Source organism: Spodoptera frugiperda, chromosome 20 (genome assembly GCF_023101765.2).
Source record: "Spodoptera frugiperda isolate SF20-4 chromosome 20, AGI-APGP_CSIRO_Sfru_2.0, whole genome shotgun sequence".
In the NCBI taxonomy this organism is placed as follows: domain Eukaryota; kingdom Metazoa; phylum Arthropoda; class Insecta; order Lepidoptera; family Noctuidae; genus Spodoptera; species Spodoptera frugiperda.
The window spans coordinates 2,989,747-3,013,119 of record NC_064231.1 but is presented as its reverse complement, the minus strand read 5'-3'; the positions used below and the strand labels follow the sequence as shown (position 1 = coordinate 3,013,119).

The following is a 23,373-nucleotide window of genomic DNA, read 5'->3' as shown; positions in this document are numbered from 1 at the left end:
AAAAAAAAAGTGGGCCCCAAGCTTGGCACAAATCCGACTCTGTAAGCCAGGGCAGTTAAGCAGTCAGTGCGTCAAAACAATAAAATACAATAAGCAATTTGTAAAGTACCTACTCCGTTTCACTTGTAGAAAATTTATTCTAGAATTCACTTTTAAGTTTGGGAGAGCCATGCTTCGGCACGAATGGGCCGACTCGACCAGAGTTATATCACGGCCTCACAGAAAACTGACGTGAAACAACTTGACTAGTGTTTCGTTGTGTGAGTGAGGTTACCGGAGGCCCAATTACTCCCTTCCCAATCTTCCCGATCCCCGATTCCCCAACAAAACTTAAATTCCTAGCCCCAAAAGGCCGGCAATGCACTTGTAACGCCTCTAGTGTTTCATGTGTCCATGGGCGGCGGCAATTGCTTATCATCAGGAGATCCGTCTGACCGTTTACCGACTTATTTCATAAAATAAACTCCTATAGAATTAAAAGACTTTTGACTCAGTATTTTTTATAAAACTTTCACCACACACCAAACATTGTTTATTATCTACATTCATTTACAGACTCTCCTTAATTTATGTTTTACAATATGCAGTATAAACTCTAAAGGGCATAACATACAACTTACTGCCGCACTCAGGGACATTTAATGATTACTTAAACTTTTCCTTACTAACGATTTTTTTTCAAAAAAGAAAAATCGCTAAGAACTGGGTTAAGTAATCATTAAATGTCTCTAACATACGGAGGTTGAACTCATTAAATGAGTTCCTAAATAAATACCATGAATCCATTTTTATTTTTTTATCTTAATATAATGAGCTAAACTAGAAAATTGATGATATAATTTAACATTAGACATACCTATTGCCATACTTGGTCTAACTCCATGCTTGGTGCTGTTACTGAGACATTTTCGAAGGCAAAAAAATACCCCTTTAGTACTTTGTCCGACCCGAAAAACAAACCTTGCTCGTTAGTGGCAGTCGCAATCACTCAAGCAACAAAGAAGGCAAATTAATTATTTGTAATGTTTAATTAATCAATGTAATCAATCAAGTAGCTTGTTCTATCTAAAACATAATATAAGCGCCTGAATTTTACATCGCCTCTTGTTTCATATAAAGCATTTGCTCTTAAACTAATAGTGCCTGAGAAACTAAGAATAGCAATCGGTTTTAACATTGTTTAAAGAGTTTAAAGTGACAAATTCTAGTAATGTCTAGTTTGGTTTGCCATTAACCCTTCATAAACTCTTTCACCCAAATCTAAGCTCACTGCTTTCAAAATTTTTACAGAATGATCTTTTAGAATTGGATCAGTTACACCGACTAAACTATCTACAATATTATTTATAAGTCTAGCTTTTTCACCTGATGACAATGTGTGGGTATAATATTCCCGTGGTTGAATAAAATCATCTCCTGGTCCTTCAAATATTTCAACTAAGTCAACAATATGGTCTTCCTTATATGGCACAGGACCATAATACGAGTTGGGATAGTAATTCGGTACGTTGCCATAATTATATTTTACAGGAGCTCTTCCATCTCGATTATAAGTCCACCTTTCCACAAAAGGCTTATTAACAATAATATTCTCGTAATTTTTTCCTAAACGATAGTTTTGAGCATCTGCATATGCAAAACGACGCCCTTCATATAATGTGTCAGGCGCACCCAGAATCCCAGGCACTAGGTTATTAGGACAGAAAGCTAGCTGGTCAATTTCAGCGAAAAAATTAACTTGATTCTGATTTAGAACAAGTTTCCCTAAAGGCCTTAACGGATATTTGTCTTCTGGTAAATTTTTTGTTACATCAAATACATCGAAACCAGCGCATTGGATATCGTAGAAATTTAAGACTTGAACATAAGCCGTCCAACTAGGAAAATTGCCTGCACTTATAGCATTAAACAAATCTTTAATTGCGTAGTCTGGTTCAGTGGCTGCTAAGTATTGCGCTGTCGATGAATTTAAATTCTTAATTCCTTGGTCAGGTTTGAAAGTGAATCTTACAAAATATGTTTCCCCTTTACTGTTCACCACTTGATATGTGTGAACACTAAAGCCAGCCATATGTCTATAGCCATCAGGTATCCCGACATCACTAAAAACATATAAAGTGTTATAAAGAGTTTTAGGATTACGCACTACAAAATCCCAAAACATGTTTGCGTCGTACAAGTTTGTTTGAGGATTCTTTTTCCTTGAACGGATAAACATAGGGAAATATAGAGGATCCTGTAGCAAGAAAACAGGCATGTTTAGGCCAACGATGTCGAAGTTACCCTCTTCTGTATAAAATTTTACAGCAAATCCTCTCGCGTCTCTTGATGTGTCTATGCCACCAATTTCTTGAAGTATTGGTGAGAACCTAGCCGCTACCGCAGTTTTCTTTCCAACCTTGCTAAAAACTTTTGCTATACAGATATCATTTAGGTCGTGTGTCACTTCAAAGTAACCGGCGGCTCCTGCTCCCTTGGCGTGAGCAACTCTGACTGGTACCCTTTCTCTGTTAAATTTTGTCATGACCTCCATGAACAGATCATGAGACATCAGGCGTTTGTTCAAGGTAGATCCTGCTTCTTTATAGTTGATCTTTCTACCGTTTGCAGTCGTCCATATTCCAACGGGATGCTGAAAACAATTTTGATAATTTATAGTCTCGCTTATTGACGTTAATTTTTAATATTAGAATTTATAGTAACGTGTTTTATTTAATTCGGCGGATAACATAAATATTGTAGAGTATGGACTTACAAATTACATTGGACACGCATCGTTGAATATCTGCTAATCCCTTCTGTATCTCGTGGTTTACATCATACAATTACCCAACATTTTATAACATGAGTATCTACCTTCCTACCATAAAATCTGATAAATCATTATAACCTCTGCTCAATTCCCCTGCTTTGCCCATGTAGTATTTTGTCCCTACGTATCGTAGCTTAATGTTAAATAGCCTTATTTACAGAACCAAAATAATAACAGATTATATTCCCTAATTTCAAAAAAAGTCAAAAATCGATTTTGGCAGTTTCAAACTTATAATTGGAAATTAAATGCCCAGGTCTGCTCACGACGTTTTCCTTTACCGTTTGTTAGTGGTTTCTAAGTCATCTTAGAAAATATATAATATAACTCTGAAAAAGTAACATTGGTACTTGCCGTTGGTAGGTTTCGACCCGCACTCTCATGTATGAAAAGCGAACGTCTTAAACATCCGGGCTACCATGACATAAGTTACCAGCTAGGAAACCCGATCTTACCAATATGTAAAGGTTTTTTTAGCTTTTGATCAGCCCTAATGGCAAAAAGTTAGGGCAAAGAAAGATAAACTAAAGTCAAAGAATATAATGAAAGAAAACTTACAGAAATATTATCCCGAAACGCCACTATTTGGTTTGCTGCGTAATCATAATGTTCTTTCGCCATTATGAGGCCGATGAACGATATGAGGCACCATTCTGACTTCATCGTGGTTGCAAGATAGAACAGTAATGGCTGCACCAGCTCCGTAGTTTTATAGACACTGAGCAAGCATTGCGTCCTTGCGTTCCAGTATATCATGTAAAGGATCTACACTGGCATTTTTATTGCAGTATAAATTATTATTTGTTTATTATGATCGATAATTAATATCTTCACTTCAGCCAATTCATAGGAGATGCTTAATTTTTTTTTTTTAATAATAACTACTTTCCATTTTTTTCAATGCATAACTATACAAATGTTTGCTGATTTTTTTCATAACGTAGGTGGTGGGGTGGGTGGTAACCTTTGACTGGTATAAAGTATATTTTAAATATATTGTTGTTGCGACTCGACATTACAAATGACCTACAATGTTCACAAGCAGATGTATAAACAAAGTTAAAAATATTTTGAAGTAAATATCCAAAATCCAAAATTTTAGGAGAGCCATGCTTCGGCACAAATCGGCTGGATCGATCGGAGTGATACCACGGCCTCACAGAAAACTGACGGTTGCGTTGTTTCGTTGTGTGTGTGAGGTTACCGGAGCCCCAACTACCCCTCTCCCCAATCTTTCCAATCCTAGATTCCCCAACAATCCTTAAATTCCTAAACCCCAAAAGCCGACAACGCACTTGTAACACCTGTGGTGTTTCGAGTGTCCATAGGCAGCGGTAATTGCTTACCATCTGGTGATCCGTCTACTCGTTTACCAAGCCGGTAAATTGCCATTTTACAACACTAATTACATAATATGTAATATTGTGTGTTTTTCATTTTATCTCTTTTGACGACCCAATTAAAACAATGAAATGTCATCTAATTAAAAGAAAATTAAAAAACTGAATTATTCATACGATAACCTGTTTAACTTCGTTTTCCCATTCGAGGATCCAATTAACATCCATATTTTATAAGATATCAGTCTGCTACTTTATTTCAGAGGTACACGAACCAACCTTTTCTAAATACTGGCAGAAACTATGATGAGGACCAGGTCATTACCCCGATCCAGGTGACAGATTGCTCCAAACCAATTTTAGTAACGGTGATCAATCTCAAACAATAACCAGAAAACTAACGGCTGAACTTAATGACCGATCACCACCAAAAATCTCTCGATTGAGATAAACGGAAAAGCTATAATTAGTTTATTACGAAATAAATAAAATATCCACATGTTTATATTTTTTATTTTGACAAGAAAAAAATATTTTAAACAATTTTAATTCAGATGTTTTCAGATATCCCCAGTGCTGTTTGCTAGCAGAGCTTGCCTTACTTGTGCCCCGAGATCTGGATGTATACGAGTATATACATCCACAGCTCGGTCATGCAAAAACTTGGCAGCAGGTTTCAAACTATCCACAATATTGTGCACTAACCTCTTCCTCTCTGAAGGTCTAATTTCATTGAGATACCACTCTCGAGCTTGATCGTAATTGTTTGCCTCTTCTTCTTGTATCTTAATCAATTCAACTCTGTGCTTATTTTTGTAAGGAACAGGTCCATGGAATGAATTTGGATAGTAATTAGGTATATCTCTTTCATTGTCGTTAACAGGAGGTACACCGTCACGGTTATAAGGAAATGCTCTGTGCCGCATAGGACAGTTTACAGGTATTTTTAAGAAATTCCCACCCAAACGGTGGTACTGAGCATCTCTGTATGCCATTCGGCGAGATTCATATATCTTGTCTGGACCCCCAAGAATACCATCAACTAAATTTGCAGGACAAAACCCGAGCTGCTCAACTTCTGCGAAGAAATTAACAGGATTTCTATTCAAAACCAAACGACCCAATGGACGCAATGGATACTTGTCTAGAGGAAATATTTTCGTAACGTCAAAGACATCAAAATCAGCATTTTTAACGTCACTCTCACTCAAGACTTGAATACTCGCTGTCCAACTTGGGAAGTTTCCTTTTGCAATGGCATTATATAAATCTCTAGTTGCATAATCGGGATCAGCGCCCGCTATCCTCCTTGCTTCATCCGTCAAGAGATTTTTAATACCTGCGTCTGGTTCGAAGTGAAACCTAATGAAGTGGCTCTCCCCGTATTTATTTACCACTTGATACGTATGAATAGCAAACCCAGGCATATGTCGGTAACCATCTGGAATTCCTCGATCACTAAATACTACCATGTAAATAAACAAAAGCTCTGGTAATTGCGTCAAATAGTCCCAAAGTGAATTGGCATCGAACAAATTTGTTGACGGGTTCCTTCTAAATGAACGCACTAGAGAAGAAAACTGGACCGGATCTTTGTACATGAACATAGGTGTATTAAAACCAGCTATGTCAAAGTTACCATCTTCTGTATAGAATTTAACGGAGAATCCTCGAATATCTCTGGACGTGTCAATACTTCCTCTCTGAGTAGCCGATGTAGAGAATCTTACAGCAATGGGAGTCCTCTTGCCAACTTTGCTGAATAATTTCGCTCTGCATATATCAGTTATATCGTCTGTTACTTCGAAATAACCGAATGCACCGCTGCCCTTTGCGTGGACCAGGCGTTCAGGTATTCTTTCTCTGACGACGTGTGTGACGGTGTCCATAAAAAACTCGTTATTAAACAAATTCTTATTTAAAGTTGATGTGTCTTCTTCTTCGACGTATGCTCCTGCTGCAGTAGTCATGGTAGCAATAGGGCCCTAGAACATAACAGGAATGCTATTTTCATTTCCAACTTTTATCTAAATCACCATCTACAGTTCAAACAATGTTCTAGTAATAAAATAAAAGTTCCTGAAAACGCTTACCTTGGTCCTTTCTTTGAATTCAATGATTTGATTATTAGCTGCATCGCCTTGTACCCCGGCTACCGTTGTTACAACCAAAAGCAATACTCGGATCATGTTTATTACTTTCTGTTAGGAGATCTTCGTGATACAATTACACCATTACCGTATTTGGAACAAAAATAAATTCTAGATCTTTAAAATTTAACTATTAGTCTTGTCTTCCCAATACCTGGGCACAAAGTGCTAATTTTGGAAGAGTAATTAATAGACTATAGTATTTTTGTTATCTTTTCTTAGTATAATGAATTCGGTAGCAATGCTATAAACAATTTTTGTGACCTATCATTTACATATCTATTTAGATTTGCATAACTACCGCAGTACAATGAAATTAAAGTAATTACTGTCTTATACAAGGGCTAATTAACATCAATGTCCTTATTTACTACAGTTACATTCATTTTATTAAACAATTTCAATTGGAGATCACGTGTCCTCTTGATTTCTTTTTTAAACTCTACCCAAACATCATTTCATTTAGAACGTTTAAATTCTTGCTTCGCTTCTTCATCATCGCCATTGTCAGATTGCTTCTGTCCATTGCCTAACATAAACCTCTTGCTTCCTCTAAAAGCTAGGGGGTCTATTCTACTTTAACGAACATGACGAATCTATAAGGGTTCCGTTTTTTGCCATTTGGCTACGGAACCCTAAAAAACGAAGTTTCGTCAGAAATTTCGCAAATTTCGTACTACAATTCCATTTATTGCGAACCTTTGTGAATGAACGAATGAAATGAAGATAAATAAGTAGGTTTTGATATGGAATTAAAAATAAAACGTTATTTTAAGTAATTCTATTAGTAAATCAATAAAACCTACGGCCGAAAATTAAACGAAACTTCGAATTCGAGAACCAGGGTAGGCCCCTTGATCTGACCTGCTTACGTATAGCCTCTTTTGTGCCTCATTTACATTCAGCTGTAGTAAGCAGGGAAGTGGGCAGGACGAGTATGTAAACGTATGCTTCTCATGCCACTGCTTAATGCCACTCGTACTGCCCAGCGCACCCCAAAAGAGCGGTTTTTAGTGCGGCTGCAGAGCGTGCCAAACATACATACATACATACATACATACTCTCGAAAAACATAACCCTCCTTCTGGCGCAGTCGGGTAAAAAGCAGTGAATTATTCTTACGATAAGCTGTTTAACTTGGTTTTCCATTCAAGGATCCAATTAACATCCATATTTTATGAGATACCAGTCTACTTTTTACCCGACTGCGCCAGAAGGAGGGTTATGTTTTTCGAGTGTATGTAAGTATGTATTTTTGCCACGTTTTTGCATCGACCCGGTATTCGAACCCAACACCTACGCAGCCGCCGGCGAACGAGTCTAACGAGCCATCATCGTCGCGTGCGCTGGATAGTACGCGTGATTCCAGGCAGAGGGCGCGATGGGCGCGAAACTCGAGTCGCCAGTAGCAGCGCGACAATCGCCGCGTCGGGTGTCGCGGAATGCTGCTCATGAATATGAGCCTCTAGCACGGCTTGAAACTAGTCGAGTTCCTCGTCAAACACTTACGTGAGTAAGCCGATAACATAGTAATTAATAACCAGAAAACTAACGGCTGAAGTTAATGACCGATCACCACCAAAAATCTCTCGATGGAGATAAATAGAAAAGCTATAAACAGTTCAGTTGCTTATTCCTGTTATTAAAAAGGACGTTTATTACGAAATAAATAAAATATTCACATGAATGACGATGAAGTTGTATTTTTTATTTAGACAAGAAAATTTTATTTTAAACAATTAATTTTAATTCAGACGTTTTCAGATATCCCCAGTGCTGTTTGCTAGCAGAGCTTGCCTTACTTGTGCCCCGAGATCTGGATGTATACGAGTATATACATCCACAGCTCGGTCATGCAAAAACTTGGCAGCAGGTTTCAAACTATCCACAATATTGTGCACTAACCTCTTCCTCTCTGAAGGTCTAATTTCATTGAGATACCACTCTCGAGCTTGATCGTAATTGTTTGCCTCTTCTTCTTGTATCTTAATCAATTCAACTCTATGCTTATTTTTGTAAGGAACAGGCCCATGGAATGAATTAGGATAGTAATTAGGTACGTCTCTTTCATTGTCGTTAACTGGGGGCACACCGTCACGGTTATAAGGAAATGCTCTGTGCCGCATAGGACAGTTTACAGGTATTTTTAAGAAATTCCCACCCAAACGGTGGTACTGAGCATCTCTGTATGCCATTCGGCGAGATTCATATATCTTGTCTGGACCCCCAAGAATACCATCAACTAAATTTGCAGGACAAAACCCGAGCTGTTCAACTTCTGCGAAGAAATTAACAGGATTTCTATTCAAAACCAAACGACCCAATGGACGCAATGGATACTTATCTAGAGGAAGTATTTTCGTAACGTCAAAGACATCAAAATCAGCATTTTTAACGTCACTTTCACTCAAGACTTGAATACTCGCTGTCCAACTTGGGAAGTTTCCTTTTGCAATGGCATTATATAAATCTCTAGTTGCATAATCGGGATCAGCGCCCGCTATCCTTCTTGCTTCATCCGTCAAAAGATTTTTAATACCTGCGTCTGGTTCGAAGTGAAACCTAATGAAGTGACTCTCCCCGTGCTTATTTACCACTTGATACGTATGAATAGCAAACCCAGGCATATGTCGGTAACCATCTGGAATTCCTCGGTCACTAAATAGTACCATACAAATAAACAAAAGCTCTGGTACCTGCGTCACATAGTCCCAAAGTGAATTGGCATCATACAAATTTGTTGACGGGTTCTTTTTAAATGACCGCACTAGAGAAGAAAACTGGACCGGATCTTTGACCATGAACATAGGTGTATTAAAACCAGCTATGTCAAAGTTGCCATCTTCTGTATAGAATTTAACGGAGAATCCTCGAATATTTCTGGACGTTTCAACACTACCTCTCTCACTAGCACTCATCGAGAATCTTACAGCAATGGGAGTCCTCTTGCCAACTTTGCTAAATAATTTCGCTCTGCATATATCAGTTATATCGTCTGTTACTTCGAAATAACCGAATGCACCGCTGCCCTTTGCGTGGACCAGACGTTCAGGTATTCTTTCTCTGACGACGTGTGTGATGGTGTCCATAAAAAACTCGTTATTAAACAAATTCTTATTTAAAGTTGATGTGTCTTCTTCTTCGACGTATGCTCCTGCTGCAGTAGTCATGGTAGCAATAGGGCCCTAGAACATAACAGGAATGTTATTGAGAAATATGAAAATAAATTCTTACAAAAACAATCGATTTTCAATTTCAGCTTTTATCTAAATCATCATTTACAGTTCTAACAATTTTCTAGTAATAAAATAAAAGTACCACCGAAACGCTTACCTTGGTCCTTTCTTTGAATTCAATGATTTGATTATTAGCTGCATCGCCTTGTACCCCGGCTACCGTTGTTACAACCAAAACCAATATTCGTATCATGTTTATTACTTTCTGACAGAAGTTCGTCCTGATACAATTACACCATTACCGTATTTAGTTCGAAAATATATTTTTGTTCTTTAAAATCTAACTATAAGTCTTGTCTACCCAATATCTGGGAATAAAGTAAAGTTTTGAAAGAGTAATTAAAGTAGTAAACTATAGTATTTTTGTTATCTTTTCTCAGTATAATGAAAGTCGGTAGCAATACTATGAAGTATAAACAATTTTTGTGAGTTATCATTTACTTATCTATTTAGATTTGCATAACTGCCGCTGTGCAATCTGCTATGCAATGAAATTAAAGTAATAAGTCTCTAATACATGTCCTTATTGTCCTTATTTACTACACTTAAATTCATTTTACCAAACGATTCCAATTTGGGAGCACGCGTCCTCTTGATTTCTTTTTTAAACTCTACCCATGCATCATTTCATTTAGAAAGTTTAAACTCTTGCTTCGCTTCTTCATCATCGCCATTGTCAGATTGCTTCTGTCCATTGCCTAACATAAACCTTTTAAGCAGATCTAACCTGCTTACGTGTAGCCTCTTTTATGCCTCATTTACATTCAGCTGTAGTGAGGAGGGAAGTGGGCAGGACGAGTATGTAAATGTATACTTCTCATGCCACTGCTTAATGCCACTCGTGCTGCCCAGCGCTGCCCAAAAGAGCGGTTTTAAGTGCAGCTGCAGAGCGTGCCAAACATACATACATACATACATACATACATACATACTCTCGAAAAACATAACCCTCCTTCTGGCGCAGTCGGGCAAAAAGCAGTGAATTATTCTTACGATAAGCTGTTTAACTTGGTTTTCCATTCGAGGATCCAATTAACATTCATATTTTATGAGATACCAGTCTACTTTTTACCCGACTGCGCCAGAAAGAGGGTTATGTTTTTCGAGAGTATGTAAGTATGTATTTTTGGCACGTTTTTGCATCGACCCGGGATTCGAACCCAACACCTACGCAGCCGCCGGCGAACAAGTCTAACGAGCCACCATCGTCGCGCACGCCGGATAGTACGCGATGGGCGCGAATCTCGAGTCGCCAGTAGTAGCGCGACAATCGCCGCGTCAGGTGTCGCGGAATACTGCTCATGAATATGAGCCTCTAGAATGGCTTGAAACTAGTCGAGTTCCTCGTCAAACACTTACGTGAGTAAGCCGATAACATAGTAATTAATAACCAGAAAACTAACGGCTGAAGTTAACCGATCACCACCAAAAATCTCTCGATTGAGATAAATAGAAAAGCTATAAACCGTTCAATTGCTTATTCCTGTTATTAAAAAGGACGTTTATTACGAAATAAATAAAATATTCATATGAATGACAACTGAAGTTTATATTTTTTATTTTGACAAGAAAATTTTAAGCAATCAATTTTAATTCACATGTTTACATATCCCCAGTGCTGTTTGCTAGTAGAGCTTGCCTTACTTGTGCCCCGAGATCTGGGTGTATACGAGTATATACATCCACAGCTCGGTCATGCAAAAACTTGGCAGCAGGTTTCAAACTATCCACGATATTGTGCACTAACCTCTTCCTCTCTGAAGGTCTAATTTCATTGAGATACCACTCTCGAGCTTGATCGTAATTGTTTGCCTCTTCTTCTTGTATCTTAATCAATTCAACTCTATGCTTATTTTTGTAAGGAACAGGTCCATGGAATGAATTAGGATAGTAATTAGGTATGTCTCTTTCATTGTCGTTAACTGGGGCACACCGTCACGGTTATAAGGAAATGCTCTGTGCCGCATAGGACAGTTTACAGGTATTTTTAAGAAATTCCCACCCAAACGGTGGTACTGAGCATCTCTGTATGCCATTCGGCGAGATTCATATATCTTGTCTGGACCCCCAAGAATACCATCAACTAAATTTGCAGGACAAAACCCGAGCTGCTCAACTTCTGCGAAGAAATTAACAGGATTTCTATTCAAAACCAAACGACCCAATGGACGCAATGGATACTTATCTAGAGGAAGTATTTTCGTAACGTCAAAGACATCAAAATCAGCATTTTTAACGTCACTCTCACTCAAGACTTGAATACTCGCCGTCCAACTTGGGAAGTTTCCTTTTGCAATGGCATTATATAAATCTCTAGTTGCATAATCGGGATCAGCGCCCGCTATCCTCCTTGCTTCATCCGTCAAAAGATTTTTAATACCTGCGTCTGGTTCAAAGTGAAACCTAATGAAGTGGCTCTCCCCGTGCTTATTTACTACTTGATACGTATGAATAGCAAACCCAGGCATATGTCGGTAACCATCTGGAATTCCTCGGTCACTAAATACTACCAAACAAACAAACAAAAGCTCTGGTACCTGCGTCACAAAGTCCCAAAGTGAATTGGCATCATACAAATTTGTAGACGGGTTCTTTTTAAATGACCGCACTAGAGAAGAAAACTGTACCGGATCTTTGACCATAAACATAGGTGTATTCAAACCAGCTATGTCAAAGTTACCATCTTCTGTATAGAATTTAACAGAGAATCCTCGAATATCTCTGGACGTTTCAATACTACCCCTCTCACTAGCCCTCGTGGAGAATCTTACAGCAATAGGTGTCCTCTTGCCAACTTTGCTGAATAATTTCGCTCTGCATATATCAGTTATATCGTCTGTTACTTCGAAATAACCGAATGCACCGCTGCCCTTTGCGTGGACCAGACGTTCAGGTATTCTTTCTCTGACGACGTGTGTGATGGTGTCCATAAAAAACTCGTTATTAAACAAATTCTTATTTAAAGTTGATGTGTCTTCTTCTTCGACGTATGCTCCTGCTGCAGTAGTCATGGTAGCAATAGGGCCCTAGAACATAACAGGAATGCTATTGAGAAATACGAAAATAATTTCTTACAAAAACAATTGATTTTCATTTCCAACTTTTATCTAAATCACCATCTACAGTTCAAACAATGTTCTAGTAATAAAATAAAAGTTCCTGAAAACGCTTACCTTGGTCCTTTCTTTGAATTCAATGATTTGATTATTAGCTGCATCGCCTTGTACCCAGGCTACTGTTGTTACAACCAAAAGCAATACTCGTATCATGTTTATTACTTTATAACAGAAGTTCTTCGTGATACAATTACACCATTACCGTATTTAGTTCGAAAATATATTTTTGTTCTTAAAAATTTAACTGTTAGTCTTGTCTTCCCAATATCAGAGAATAAAGTGATAGTTTTGAAAGAGTAATTAAAGTAGTAAACTATAGTATTTTTGTTATCTTTTCTCAGTATAATGAAAGTCAGTAGCAATGCTATAAAGTATAAACAATTTTTGTGACCTATCAGTTACTTATCTATTTAGATTTGCATAACGCCCGCTTTGCAATGTGCAATCTGCTATGCAATGAAATTAAAGTAATTAGTGTCTAATACAAGTCCTTATTTACTACACTTAAATTCATTTTTATTAAACAATTCCAATTTGGGATCACGTGTCCTCTTGATTTCTTTTGTAAACTCTACCCATTCATCATTTCATTTAGAACGTTTAAGCTCTTGCTTCGCTTCTTCTTCATCGCCATTGTCAGATTGCTTCTGTCCATTGCCTAACATAAACCTTTTAAGCAGATCTAACCTGCTTACGTGTAGCCTCTTTTATATTATTATCCCTACGTATAGCTGGAGATCGATTTGGATCATTTGATCGGTTGACTGAAAACTGTCCCTTTAGCTTTCTAGTCCTTTGGGCTATCTTGGTAACTTTAGTTAGCTATAGGACTACCTTCCGTCAGGTTTGGTCCTTCAGACTTGGGTAACGTAGGACAAACATAATTATATAAATGTTTAGATTTAAAGTGTGATTTACCAAGATCTTTGCGAAGATGCTACTCTGTATGACTCTCTTCGTTGAAATCGTTGAAGTCAAGATGGGATGTTACAAGAGGGAAAATTATTTTGTGTATAATTTTGTGTGAATAATCTTTCGACATAAAATAACTAACACTTCTGTGTTTAACCTTCTATTTATCATACATTATTGGATCATGAAAGTGGGGTGTAAACCTATAAATATATAATGGTAACTGTATAAGGGTATACAACGTTAACTGTGTATTGGTAACTGTATAAGGGTCTACATTGGTGAAAGTTAGTTTTATAGATCAGGGAACATTACTAACCAAACTACTAAATAATCCTTCACAATATAAACTGAACTCTTAAAAACTCACAATACCCTAAGATCCAAGAGAAGGAATGATCCCGAGACACCTTACAACTGTTCACATTATCAACCTTCGTATGTATATGGACGGCAAGAAGCTCGTGATAGTTGGTATTCATCTGCAGTATTTAATATGCATCTACAAAAGAGAAGAGTGTGTTAAAGCTGAAAAAGACAAGCACAATAAAAATATGTGAATTCTATCAAATTAAATTCGTCGATAAGACAATTATGTTCTACTTCGAATAACTTGCTTACTTTATCAGTACCTAATCAGAAGCTAAATATACCTAATGAATAAAGAAAACAAGAAATTTTATAACACACACTTATTTATTCACCCGCGGCTTTGTCCGCAATTTAATAAAGTGCTATATATTTTATTAAACCCAATCCAGGTGATTGGATAAAAATAAAATAAAAATATTAGTATGGATTTCTACGGAACATGCATTAAGTAAAAACTCTGTTATATAGTAGCGCTAGTCTCTAAAAATCGGGACTAAAAACAATTACAAATATTAATATTGAATATTATATATTGTTTGTTCAACATAGATTTAATTATCATGACAGTGAGGGTTCATTGTCGCGTTCCGCAGAGCTCGCTCCACCCTCTCACTAAGGTCCTGCTGAATTCGCTTAAACATCTTTATAGCTCGTTTTTGCAAAAATCCGGCTGCATTCTTCAAGCTATACACTATGTTCTCTACCAGTCTCTTCTTCTCTTCAGCGTCCAATTCATTCACGTATAATTCACGAGATTGGTCGAAGTTGTTCGGTTCATCCTGATATATCTCTATCAGTTCACCAACATTGTTGTCCACATATGGAACAGGACCATTAAAAGAATTAGGATAGTAATTAGGTATGTCTCCTAAATTATCATTCAGAGGAGGCACACCATCACGGTTGTATGGGTAAGCTTTATGGCGCATGGGACAGTTTACGGGTATTCTCAAAAAGTTACCTCCCAAGCGGTGATACTGAGCATCTCTATAGGCCAAACGTCGAGCTTCAAACACTTTATCTGGTCCTCCCAAAATGCCATCTACTAAATTCGCGGGACTAAAAGCCAACTGTTCAATTTCGGCAAAGTAATTCACAGGATTTCTGTTCAATACGAAGCGACCCAAAGGTTTCAAAGGGTATTTATCCTGAGGCAATACTTTTGTAACGTCAAACACATCGAATCCTGCATTTTTGACATCACTCTCAGTTAATACCTGAATGCTTGCCGTCCAGCTGGGGAAGTTTCCAGTCTCGATAGCATTGTATAAATCTCTTGTTGAATAGTCTGTATCAAAACCTGCTATTCGCCTTGCTTCCTCTGACAATATGTTTTTGATGCCAGCATCTGGTAGGAAATGGAACCTAATGAAGTGATTCTCGCTACGATTATTAACAACTTGATAAGTGTGAATACCAAATCCAGGCATATGTCGATAGCCATCTGGGATTCCACGATCACTGAAATATAGTAAAAACATGTGGAAACTTTCAGGGTTTATGGTTATGTAGTCCCACAACATATTGGGATCATGTAGGTCCGTGGCTGGGTTTCTTTTCTGTGATCGTACGAATGTAGGGAAGAGTATGGGATCCTTGTAGGCGTACATGGGTGTGTTGAAGCCAACAATGTCGAAGTTCCCGTCTTTAGTATAAAATTTGAGGGCAAATCCTCGAACATCTCTTTGTGTGTCGCTGCCACCACGTTCGGAGATCACTAGGGAAAACCTCGCAGCTATAGGAGTCTTCTCGCCCATTTTGAATAACTTCGCCCTGCATATGTCAGAAATATCGTGAGTTACTTCAAAATACCCGAATGCTCCTGCGGCTTTAGCGTGGACTAGTCGTTCTGGTATTCTTTCTCTGACAACGTGGGTCAAACTGTCCATTAAAAACTCGTTGAAGAGCAATCGTTTATTCAATGTAATTGTGGATTGATATTCTATTGGTGCTCCTGCAGCGGTAGTCATGATGGCAATAGGTCCCTGAAATGAAGGAAAAAAATTGATTGTTTTGAGCTTGATTTAAATATCATAGGGTTAATTATTTTAACAATTACTATTAATTTCTATATTCAATAAATTGTAGACTTGCAAAAGTTTGTGTGAAAAATATTTATTTACCAGTCTTTCACCACGTATACTCTAAATTAATAATAATTAATTTAATTAGACAAAAGACTTACCTCAGTCCTATTTTTAAATAAAACGAGTTGATCCGCAGCTGGGTTATCGTCTTCGGCCGCGGCCAGGGCCGCCATTATGGCCATAAACAAAGGCAGTGTTTTTAAAAACATTTCTATTTTTGAAATTCGTTCGTTTGTTCGATTTTCTTTACATGCCAATGTTACAAATATAGATATTTTTTACCGTCGAATAAAATATTTTAAAAAGCGTATAAACACGTCGATTCAAAGAATAGTATTGATGAAAATTAAATAGTTTTGTTTTAAATGCAACTTAAGTATCGCCTACTTAGACAGAGTCGTGTCACGTGCTGAATAAATAATTATTTAAATTTATGTTATCCTAATACAATTTAATTTGTACTCCATGATAATATAATCCTTAATAACCTTCTAATATGTTTTTAAATAACTATAACTGGTAAACTCGACCATTGTTAAAAAAAAGAAAATTACTCTGTTCTTAGTGTTTTCTAAGAAAAGCTATCGTTTCAGGAGGTATTATAAATTAATTATTCGGGTATCTATTCGTTCTAACTAGTTCTAGCCTTCTTTAAACTAGATTTCTAATTTAATTTGCATAGGCTTAGATAGCTATGCCTAGAGTTTAAGTATATTTTTTTACATTTTAAACTCTAAAGTCTGAATACTTGCCGTATCTTTAAAATTGCATGAACAATTATAATACCCACTTATCACACTTTCTCTTCTAAAATTTTTAAACTAAACATATATTAATTGTCTTTAGTCGAGTTAAATTACTAGGTTTGACGTTAGTTAATATGTTTTAATCGGTCAAGTAGTGAACCTATCTTACCGTAAAACTGAAATTTACATAGCAATTTCTTAGAGTAATTTTTAGTCCAACGAAAACTGGGGACCTACTCCGGTTCTCAAATCCGAAGTTTTGTTTAATTTTCGGCCGTAGGTTTTATTGATTTACTAATGAAATATTTTATTTAAAATAACGTTTTATTTTTAATTTCAAATCAAAACCTATTTATTTATCTTCATTTCATTCGTTCATTTTTGTTCACAAAGGTTCGCAATAAATGGAATTGTAGTACGTGCGAAGTTTCGGACGAAACTTCGTTTTTCGTTGAATTAGAGTACACCCCCTGAGTCAAAAAACAAGACTTTTATGTGTCTTTTAATATATTAATACTGTTGAAAATAAGCCTATAACAACTACTTCAAAAGTAAATAATTATTTATTTCAAATAATAAATAAGACACTATAACTTTCGTGAGACATAATAATTAAGTAGGACACTTTTGAACGTCAATGCAAATATTACAATTATCTATTGTATGAGCAAGAAACTGCATAAGTTATTCTTTTTTAATCATGTTACGTCAATGCAAATATTAAAATTATCTATTACGAGTACAGTACAATTCTTGGTTACATTGTTTCCTTAAGCGTAAACGTAAGTAAGTTTACTTAACAATCTATTATTGAAACACGAAATAATATCTATATTACAGAGAGAACATTTTATTAGATACTTTAAACAAGGAATAAAATAACTATAAAAACGTAGTAACAAAACATTAACAAATTGTACAACTTAAATACTAATGAGGTACTTAAAAGTAAGAATGTGCTCCAAAGAAACCTAAATCAATTTCGTAGGGATTTTTGGTCCTATTTGCCTGTAGACCTTGGTATATCCTGTCACTTAGATCTGAATGTATCCGACCGAACATTTTCACCGCACGGTCTTGCAAAAACTTAGTAGCAGGACCCAAACTGTAAAGAATGTTCTCAACCAATCTCTGCCTTTCTTCGGGCTCCATTTCATTGATATACAACTCTCGAGCTTGTTCGAAATTATCCGGTTGGTCTTGGTGAACCTCAATCAATTCAACCCTATCCTTTTCTTTGTAAGGCACAGGTCCATGGAATGAATTAGGATAATAATTAGGTATGTCTTTCTGATTGTCCTTGACAGGAGGCACACCGTCACGGTTGTACGGGAAAGCTCTGTTTTGTAAAGGACAATTTACAGGTATGTTGAAAAAGTTTGATCCCAAGCGGTAATACTGAGCATCTCTGTACGCCAAACGACGAGCTTCGAACACTTTGTCAGGCCCTCCGAGAATACCTGGCACTAAGTTCGCGGGACTGTATGCTAACTGCTCGATTTCAGCAAAATAATTGACAGGATTCTTGTTCAACACGAACCGACCCAACGGTCTTAGAGGATACTTGTCCAACGGTAATACTCTGGTAACGTCAAAGACATCGAAGTCAGCTTCTTTAACGTCATCCTCGCTTAGAACCTGAATACTGGCAGTCCAACTTGGATAGTGTCCTTCCCCAATAGCTCTATACAAATCTCTAGTTGCATAATCTGGATCAGTGCCCGCTAACTTTCTTGCTTCTTCTGAACGTAAGTTTTTGATGCCTGCATCTGGTCTGAAATGGAACCTGATAAAGTGGCTGTCACCGTGTTTATTTACAACTTGGAAAGTGTGAATACCGAAACCAGGCATGTGTCTATAACCGTCTGGGATTCCTCGATCACCAAATACTAGTAAAAACATGTGCAAACTTTCTGGACGTAGCGTTAGGAAGTCCCAAAGCATGTTTGGATCTAGCAAATTCGTCGCTGGGTTCCTTTTCTGTGCTCGTACGAAAGTGGGGAATAGAAGAGGATCTTTGTAGACGTACATGGGAGTGTTAAAGCCAACTATGTCGAAGTTACCATCTTCAGTGTAGAATTTGAGGGCAAATCCTCGGGCGTCTCTTGAAGTGTCAATGCCTCCTCGCTCAACGACGACTGGGGAGAACCTGGCTGCGATAGGCGTCTTCTTGCCTACTTTACTAAATAATTTAGCTTTGCAGATGTCTGTTATATCATGTGTTACTTCAAAATAACCAAAGGCACCGCCAGCCTTTGCGTGGACCAATCGTTCTGGGATTCTTTCCCTTACCAAGTGGGTCATAGTGTCCATAAAATATTCATTGAATATCAACCTCTCGTTCAATGTGACTGTAGCTTCTTTTTGTTCGATGGGTGCACCAGCAGCGGTTGTCATTGTTGCAATGGGTCCCTGGAAAATTAGAAACAATGTGTTTATAATTATAGAAATGAACTTAATAATAAGTAATAAAATGCGTGAATAGGTTTTGGTTTTGGTAAGATTTAATTCATTGCCTCTTGAGAAATAAGTTGTTCTTAGAATTGATGAATTGAATACCTATATTATTCAATCGTTAGGTATTTAAAGACCTTAGGTATAATTTCATTACATAGTATAAAAAAGTCACTTTTTCTGTCCCTATGTGCCTTTTTATGCTTAAATTTTTAAAACTACGCAACGAATTATGATGCGGTTTTCTTTAACCAATAGAGTGATTCAAGAGGGCATAATATATCACCATTGCGCTCATGGAGACCTGGGGCTGGTCGCTAGTGATAATTAATTAACTTTTCTATCAAAGTATTCTCACCTTACTTTTCTCTTTGAATATGACTATTTGGTTAGCAGCCGGATCATCTTGGACCTTCGCTGTGACGACCGCCATCGCCACCAAAAACAACAGCCTCAGCATTTTCAAACACATTCTAATTTACTTCTCTTTTCAAAATCACCATAGACATCGCAGTATTTTCTCTGACCCTTGTTCTTGTCGTTGGCACAAGAAGAGACCACGTTCTGTCTGAAATTTAAATATAATCCTTATATTAAAAAAAAAGTTTATCAAAATAACATCAGTGTTTAATTTCAATTGGCATTGCATTTATTCTTACACGATTGTTGATTTATTATGTTAATTGGTGTACCAGACAATAATTATTATATAACCTTATTATAAATATATAGGTAGGTATGTATCGACGCATCCTGTTACGATATTCCTTAATTGAAATAACATAATAGTTTAGCCTTGTAAGGCCCTGAGTTTCAGGTGTAGAGGTGAACGTATTCACTGGTGATAAGTATTTATAAGTACATACTTTATTTTTATAATAACTATCGTGAGACATACTAAATTAACTAAAAATCACGGTTAACGTACATTAATGGAGAAAAACTCTAAATACTAGTTTCGAGTCACACAAGGACTCGGCGACGAAGCGGCGCGAGAGTAGGCTGCACGACGCGACGTCGCCGCGTCTGCGCTAACTGCTCATGATAAAGAATCCAACTGTGACTCGATTCTAGCAGAACTTTTGTCCTACTTTACTCACGTACATTAAGTACGTGAGTAAACCGTTATTTTTTAGTTAATTAATTACATACTTATATGTATAAGTCCCATAGCATAGATAATAATTATGGATTTACGAAAACTGAACATCAGACGCCGTTTATCGAACTGAGCTCTTAAATAAATGTAAGTATGAAGTATGTACCATTTTACAAATGATGATTGATTTTATGATTTACGATCAGGTATTAAAAGGTATTAAACCGCTTTTATCCAACGGCTTATAGAAAGGCTAACTATTAAGTAAGGTTAATTACTTAATCAGCAAGTTTTAAATACCGCTTTTATATTCCGATTCAGTAAAACCCAGCCAACGTTCAAAATTAAGTGTGGGAGAGCCATGCTTCGGCACGAATGGGCCGGCTCGACCGGAGTGATACCACGGCCTCACCGAAAACCGACGTGAAACAACGCTTGCGTAGTGTTTCGTTGTGTGAGTGAGGTTACCGGAGACCTAATTCCCGATTCCCCAATAACCCTTAAATTCCTAAAGGCCAGCAACGCACTTGTGTTTCAAGAGTCCATGGGCGGCGGCGATTGCTTACTATCAGGTGATACGTTTGCTAGTTTGTTCCATAAATAAAACTTAAGTTTTTAAAAGGTTTTTTTATTCGGACCAATTAATCCAAAGATAGCGATTTCAAATAAAAAAACAAACATTAAAGTACATTTAAGAAGTATATAACATATAAGTATAAGTAGGTATAAGACGTAATAGTTAGGTATAGCAAATGCCCATGAAAAACCACAAAATTACATTGTCAATCTAATTCAATACTTGCTTTGTTTACTTGCAACATTGATTCTCAGCTATTATATGCACAATAGATGTCTTACAAATTCTATTATTGTTGTAAAATGAAAATGAGTTCTAAATGTAGGGCAAGTGAATAAATTATTCTATAGCAAAAAATCCAAGAGGTTTGACTGACTACATGGCTAGTGCTTTTGAACGTGCACAGAAAGACTATTTGTGTGATCAACGTAAACAAATTTAATGCTGTCCCGTGTTCCGTTTAGTTAGGGCGTAATTAATGTAGGTACATCATATTATTCATGTAAAATTGTGATTTGTAAACGCTAACGCAGCACATAAGAAAATTCTACATTGAGGCTTCTGTTTTTTTAAATAGATATAGTAATAAGTATATTTACTAACAAAAGTTTTTCGCAACTTTAAAAACTAGGTACTTCCGACGATTGAGGATCCACACGTTAAAAAAGGGGGTACTTCTAGGCAAAGCGTCTCAAGCGTCATTTAATTTAGACGATTGCATGCATCCTACATAAATAATAAGCGGCCAGAACAGAAAAATTATTGGTGGCCGCTGATGACAGATGCTTGCATCTTACTAAAAAACAATGAAAACTGTGAACGAACCTGCAACGTTAAACCCGCCTATTGATTTCCGTAATTATTAATAACTAAAAATATAGAAACTAAAATTGCTCCCTATTTACTTACTCCCGAATAATTCCCTAATTATTATTATCGATAAATTAGAATCGGTAAGGAACATAGTAGGTAATAATCAAGTAGGTACGACAGAATTTATAAACCTTTGGCAAACTCTTCTTTCCTTAATCACTTAATAAATTATAAGTACTTAGACAAGAAAACATTAGTCAAGGCATTAATAATTATCGCAGGAAACATTAGCATCCATTTAATTTTCCTGCAATACAAATAAAGGAAGAAAATTATGGAGAAGATAGTTTCATAGGCCGTGTAATCGTCATTGTGAATAATCGTGGTTAAGAAATAGGTTTGGAAATCGACCACATTTTGTTTTCAAACTTCGTTCTTCAATCCCCTTGTCACTTATGTCAATTAATGTAATAGATAAAAAAGTTTTAAGATTTGAGCGGAGTTTTAATAAACACAACATCACGCCTATCTTTATTCATTGACGATATATTACCTATGTATAGATGCAATTTATGTTAATAGATGTATGTTAAAGATATATGATATGGTGTTTTACCATACACTGGGCATTACAAAAACCACGATATTTCTTAGTATTTAAGCACTTTTGACTAAAATAAACAATAAAACAAAACACCATACATACCTATGTAAATTAATATCACAGTACCTAAATTGCACACTTTATAAAAAAAAGAAATTATTAAAAAAATATAAATCCTTCCAATTTCAAAAACGATTCACGACTTCCAACGGATACTGCTGTCAACCATATTGAAGCTGTTGGCGGTAAAACAAGAACTTTTCTTGCGACCTCCGTCACAGTCTACTGATTATGAAATAAAATGTGTTGCAATCTGTTTTCTTGTACTATGCAGTTCAATTATTCAACATTCTGGCCTAAATGTAACAAGTGTAATAAATTGCTCCATTAAACAATGCCTAAATTGGCTGATTGGTACATTATGCTTCCATTGCTCGGTTAATTAGGAAAGTGTCGATTGTATTGTTTACAAAATCGGCAATGAATGCCGAATTACTGCAATGTCAAAGTTTAGCTCGGACTTTTTATGCGCATTCTATTCATCTTTAAAAGGAAATCCAAATAAAATCAGTTGATTAATTAGAGCAATGTGACGAAAACCTATCAAGTATACTTTTGAATTCAGATTTTAGATATCTGACTAATAAAAAATATAACATCTTGATAAATAATTTACTGTCCATGACGAATTCATGGCGGTTTAGTGCCCCTGCATCGATGAACCATAGATCACCAACCTTGACCTCACAAAATAAAAGTGCAAACCTTAGTAGGTTCTCGTGGTAACATGACATAAGCCTAGAAAACTAGAAGGTCAATATTCTAGCAAAATACTAACTGAACATGCGAATTTTCAATTCAGAGTAATTAAGAAACTCCAATGACATTTGAAATCGCTTTCATTTGGCACTTGACAGTTAAAGGACGTTTAAAAAAAACGCAACAAAATGTGACCGGTACAGCCTATTGATTGCGATGGCCGAAAAAAAATGTAAGGTTAAGTTCAGTATTTGATTATTTGTAACGGATCATTCGTCGAGGTGGTTGTACTACTC

The 23,373-nt window shown here is 36.6% G+C and overlaps 6 protein-coding genes across 6 annotated transcripts; all 6 read right to left on the bottom strand.

Annotated features, from left to right (window-relative positions):
* Positions 1-1,204: 1,204 nt before the first annotated feature.
* Positions 1,205-3,636, bottom strand: LOC118261837 (catalase-like). The gene is made up of 2 exons (XM_050701346.1): positions 3,371-3,636; positions 1,205-2,632 (listed from the first exon to the last, which is right to left on the bottom strand). Exons 1-2 carry the CDS (start codon positions 3,566-3,568, stop codon positions 1,205-1,207), a joined length of 1,626 nt encoding a protein of 541 aa, XP_050557303.1. The 5' UTR covers positions 3,569-3,636.
* Positions 3,637-4,649: 1,013 nt separating this feature from the next.
* On the bottom strand, positions 4,650-6,474 carry LOC118261834 (catalase-like). Its single transcript, XM_035572826.2, has 2 exons — positions 6,246-6,474; positions 4,650-6,137 (listed from the first exon to the last, which is right to left on the bottom strand). The coding sequence occupies exons 1-2, from the start codon at positions 6,339-6,341 to the stop codon at positions 4,713-4,715; spliced, it is 1,521 nt and encodes a 506-aa protein (XP_035428719.2). The 5' UTR covers positions 6,342-6,474; the 3' UTR covers positions 4,650-4,712.
* A 1,521-nt stretch (positions 6,475-7,995) lies between these two features.
* On the bottom strand, positions 7,996-9,835 carry LOC118261852 (catalase-like). The gene is made up of 2 exons (XM_050701347.1): positions 9,636-9,835; positions 7,996-9,487 (listed from the first exon to the last, which is right to left on the bottom strand). The coding sequence occupies exons 1-2, from the start codon at positions 9,729-9,731 to the stop codon at positions 8,063-8,065; spliced, it is 1,521 nt and encodes a 506-aa protein (XP_050557304.1). The 5' UTR covers positions 9,732-9,835; the 3' UTR covers positions 7,996-8,062.
* A 1,231-nt stretch (positions 9,836-11,066) lies between these two features.
* On the bottom strand, positions 11,067-12,914 carry LOC118262153 (catalase-like). Its single transcript, XM_035573314.2, is given in 3 exon segments — positions 11,067-11,469; positions 11,472-12,564; positions 12,712-12,914. Coding segments are annotated over 3 exon segments (1,518 nt in total). The 5' UTR covers positions 12,808-12,914; the 3' UTR covers positions 11,067-11,140.
* A 1,536-nt stretch (positions 12,915-14,450) lies between these two features.
* Positions 14,451-16,353, bottom strand: LOC118262151 (catalase-like). The gene is made up of 2 exons (XM_035573313.2): positions 16,124-16,353; positions 14,451-15,923 (listed from the first exon to the last, which is right to left on the bottom strand). The coding sequence occupies exons 1-2, from the start codon at positions 16,232-16,234 to the stop codon at positions 14,490-14,492; spliced, it is 1,545 nt and encodes a 514-aa protein (XP_035429206.2). The 5' UTR covers positions 16,235-16,353; the 3' UTR covers positions 14,451-14,489.
* Positions 16,354-17,601: 1,248 nt separating this feature from the next.
* On the bottom strand, positions 17,602-22,581 carry LOC118262150 (catalase-like). Its single transcript, XM_035573312.2, has 3 exons — positions 22,421-22,581; positions 19,584-19,793; positions 17,602-19,183 (listed from the first exon to the last, which is right to left on the bottom strand). The coding sequence occupies exons 2-3, from the start codon at positions 19,695-19,697 to the stop codon at positions 17,714-17,716; spliced, it is 1,584 nt and encodes a 527-aa protein (XP_035429205.2). The 5' UTR covers positions 19,698-19,793; positions 22,421-22,581; the 3' UTR covers positions 17,602-17,713.
* Positions 22,582-23,373: the final 792 nt, after the last annotated feature.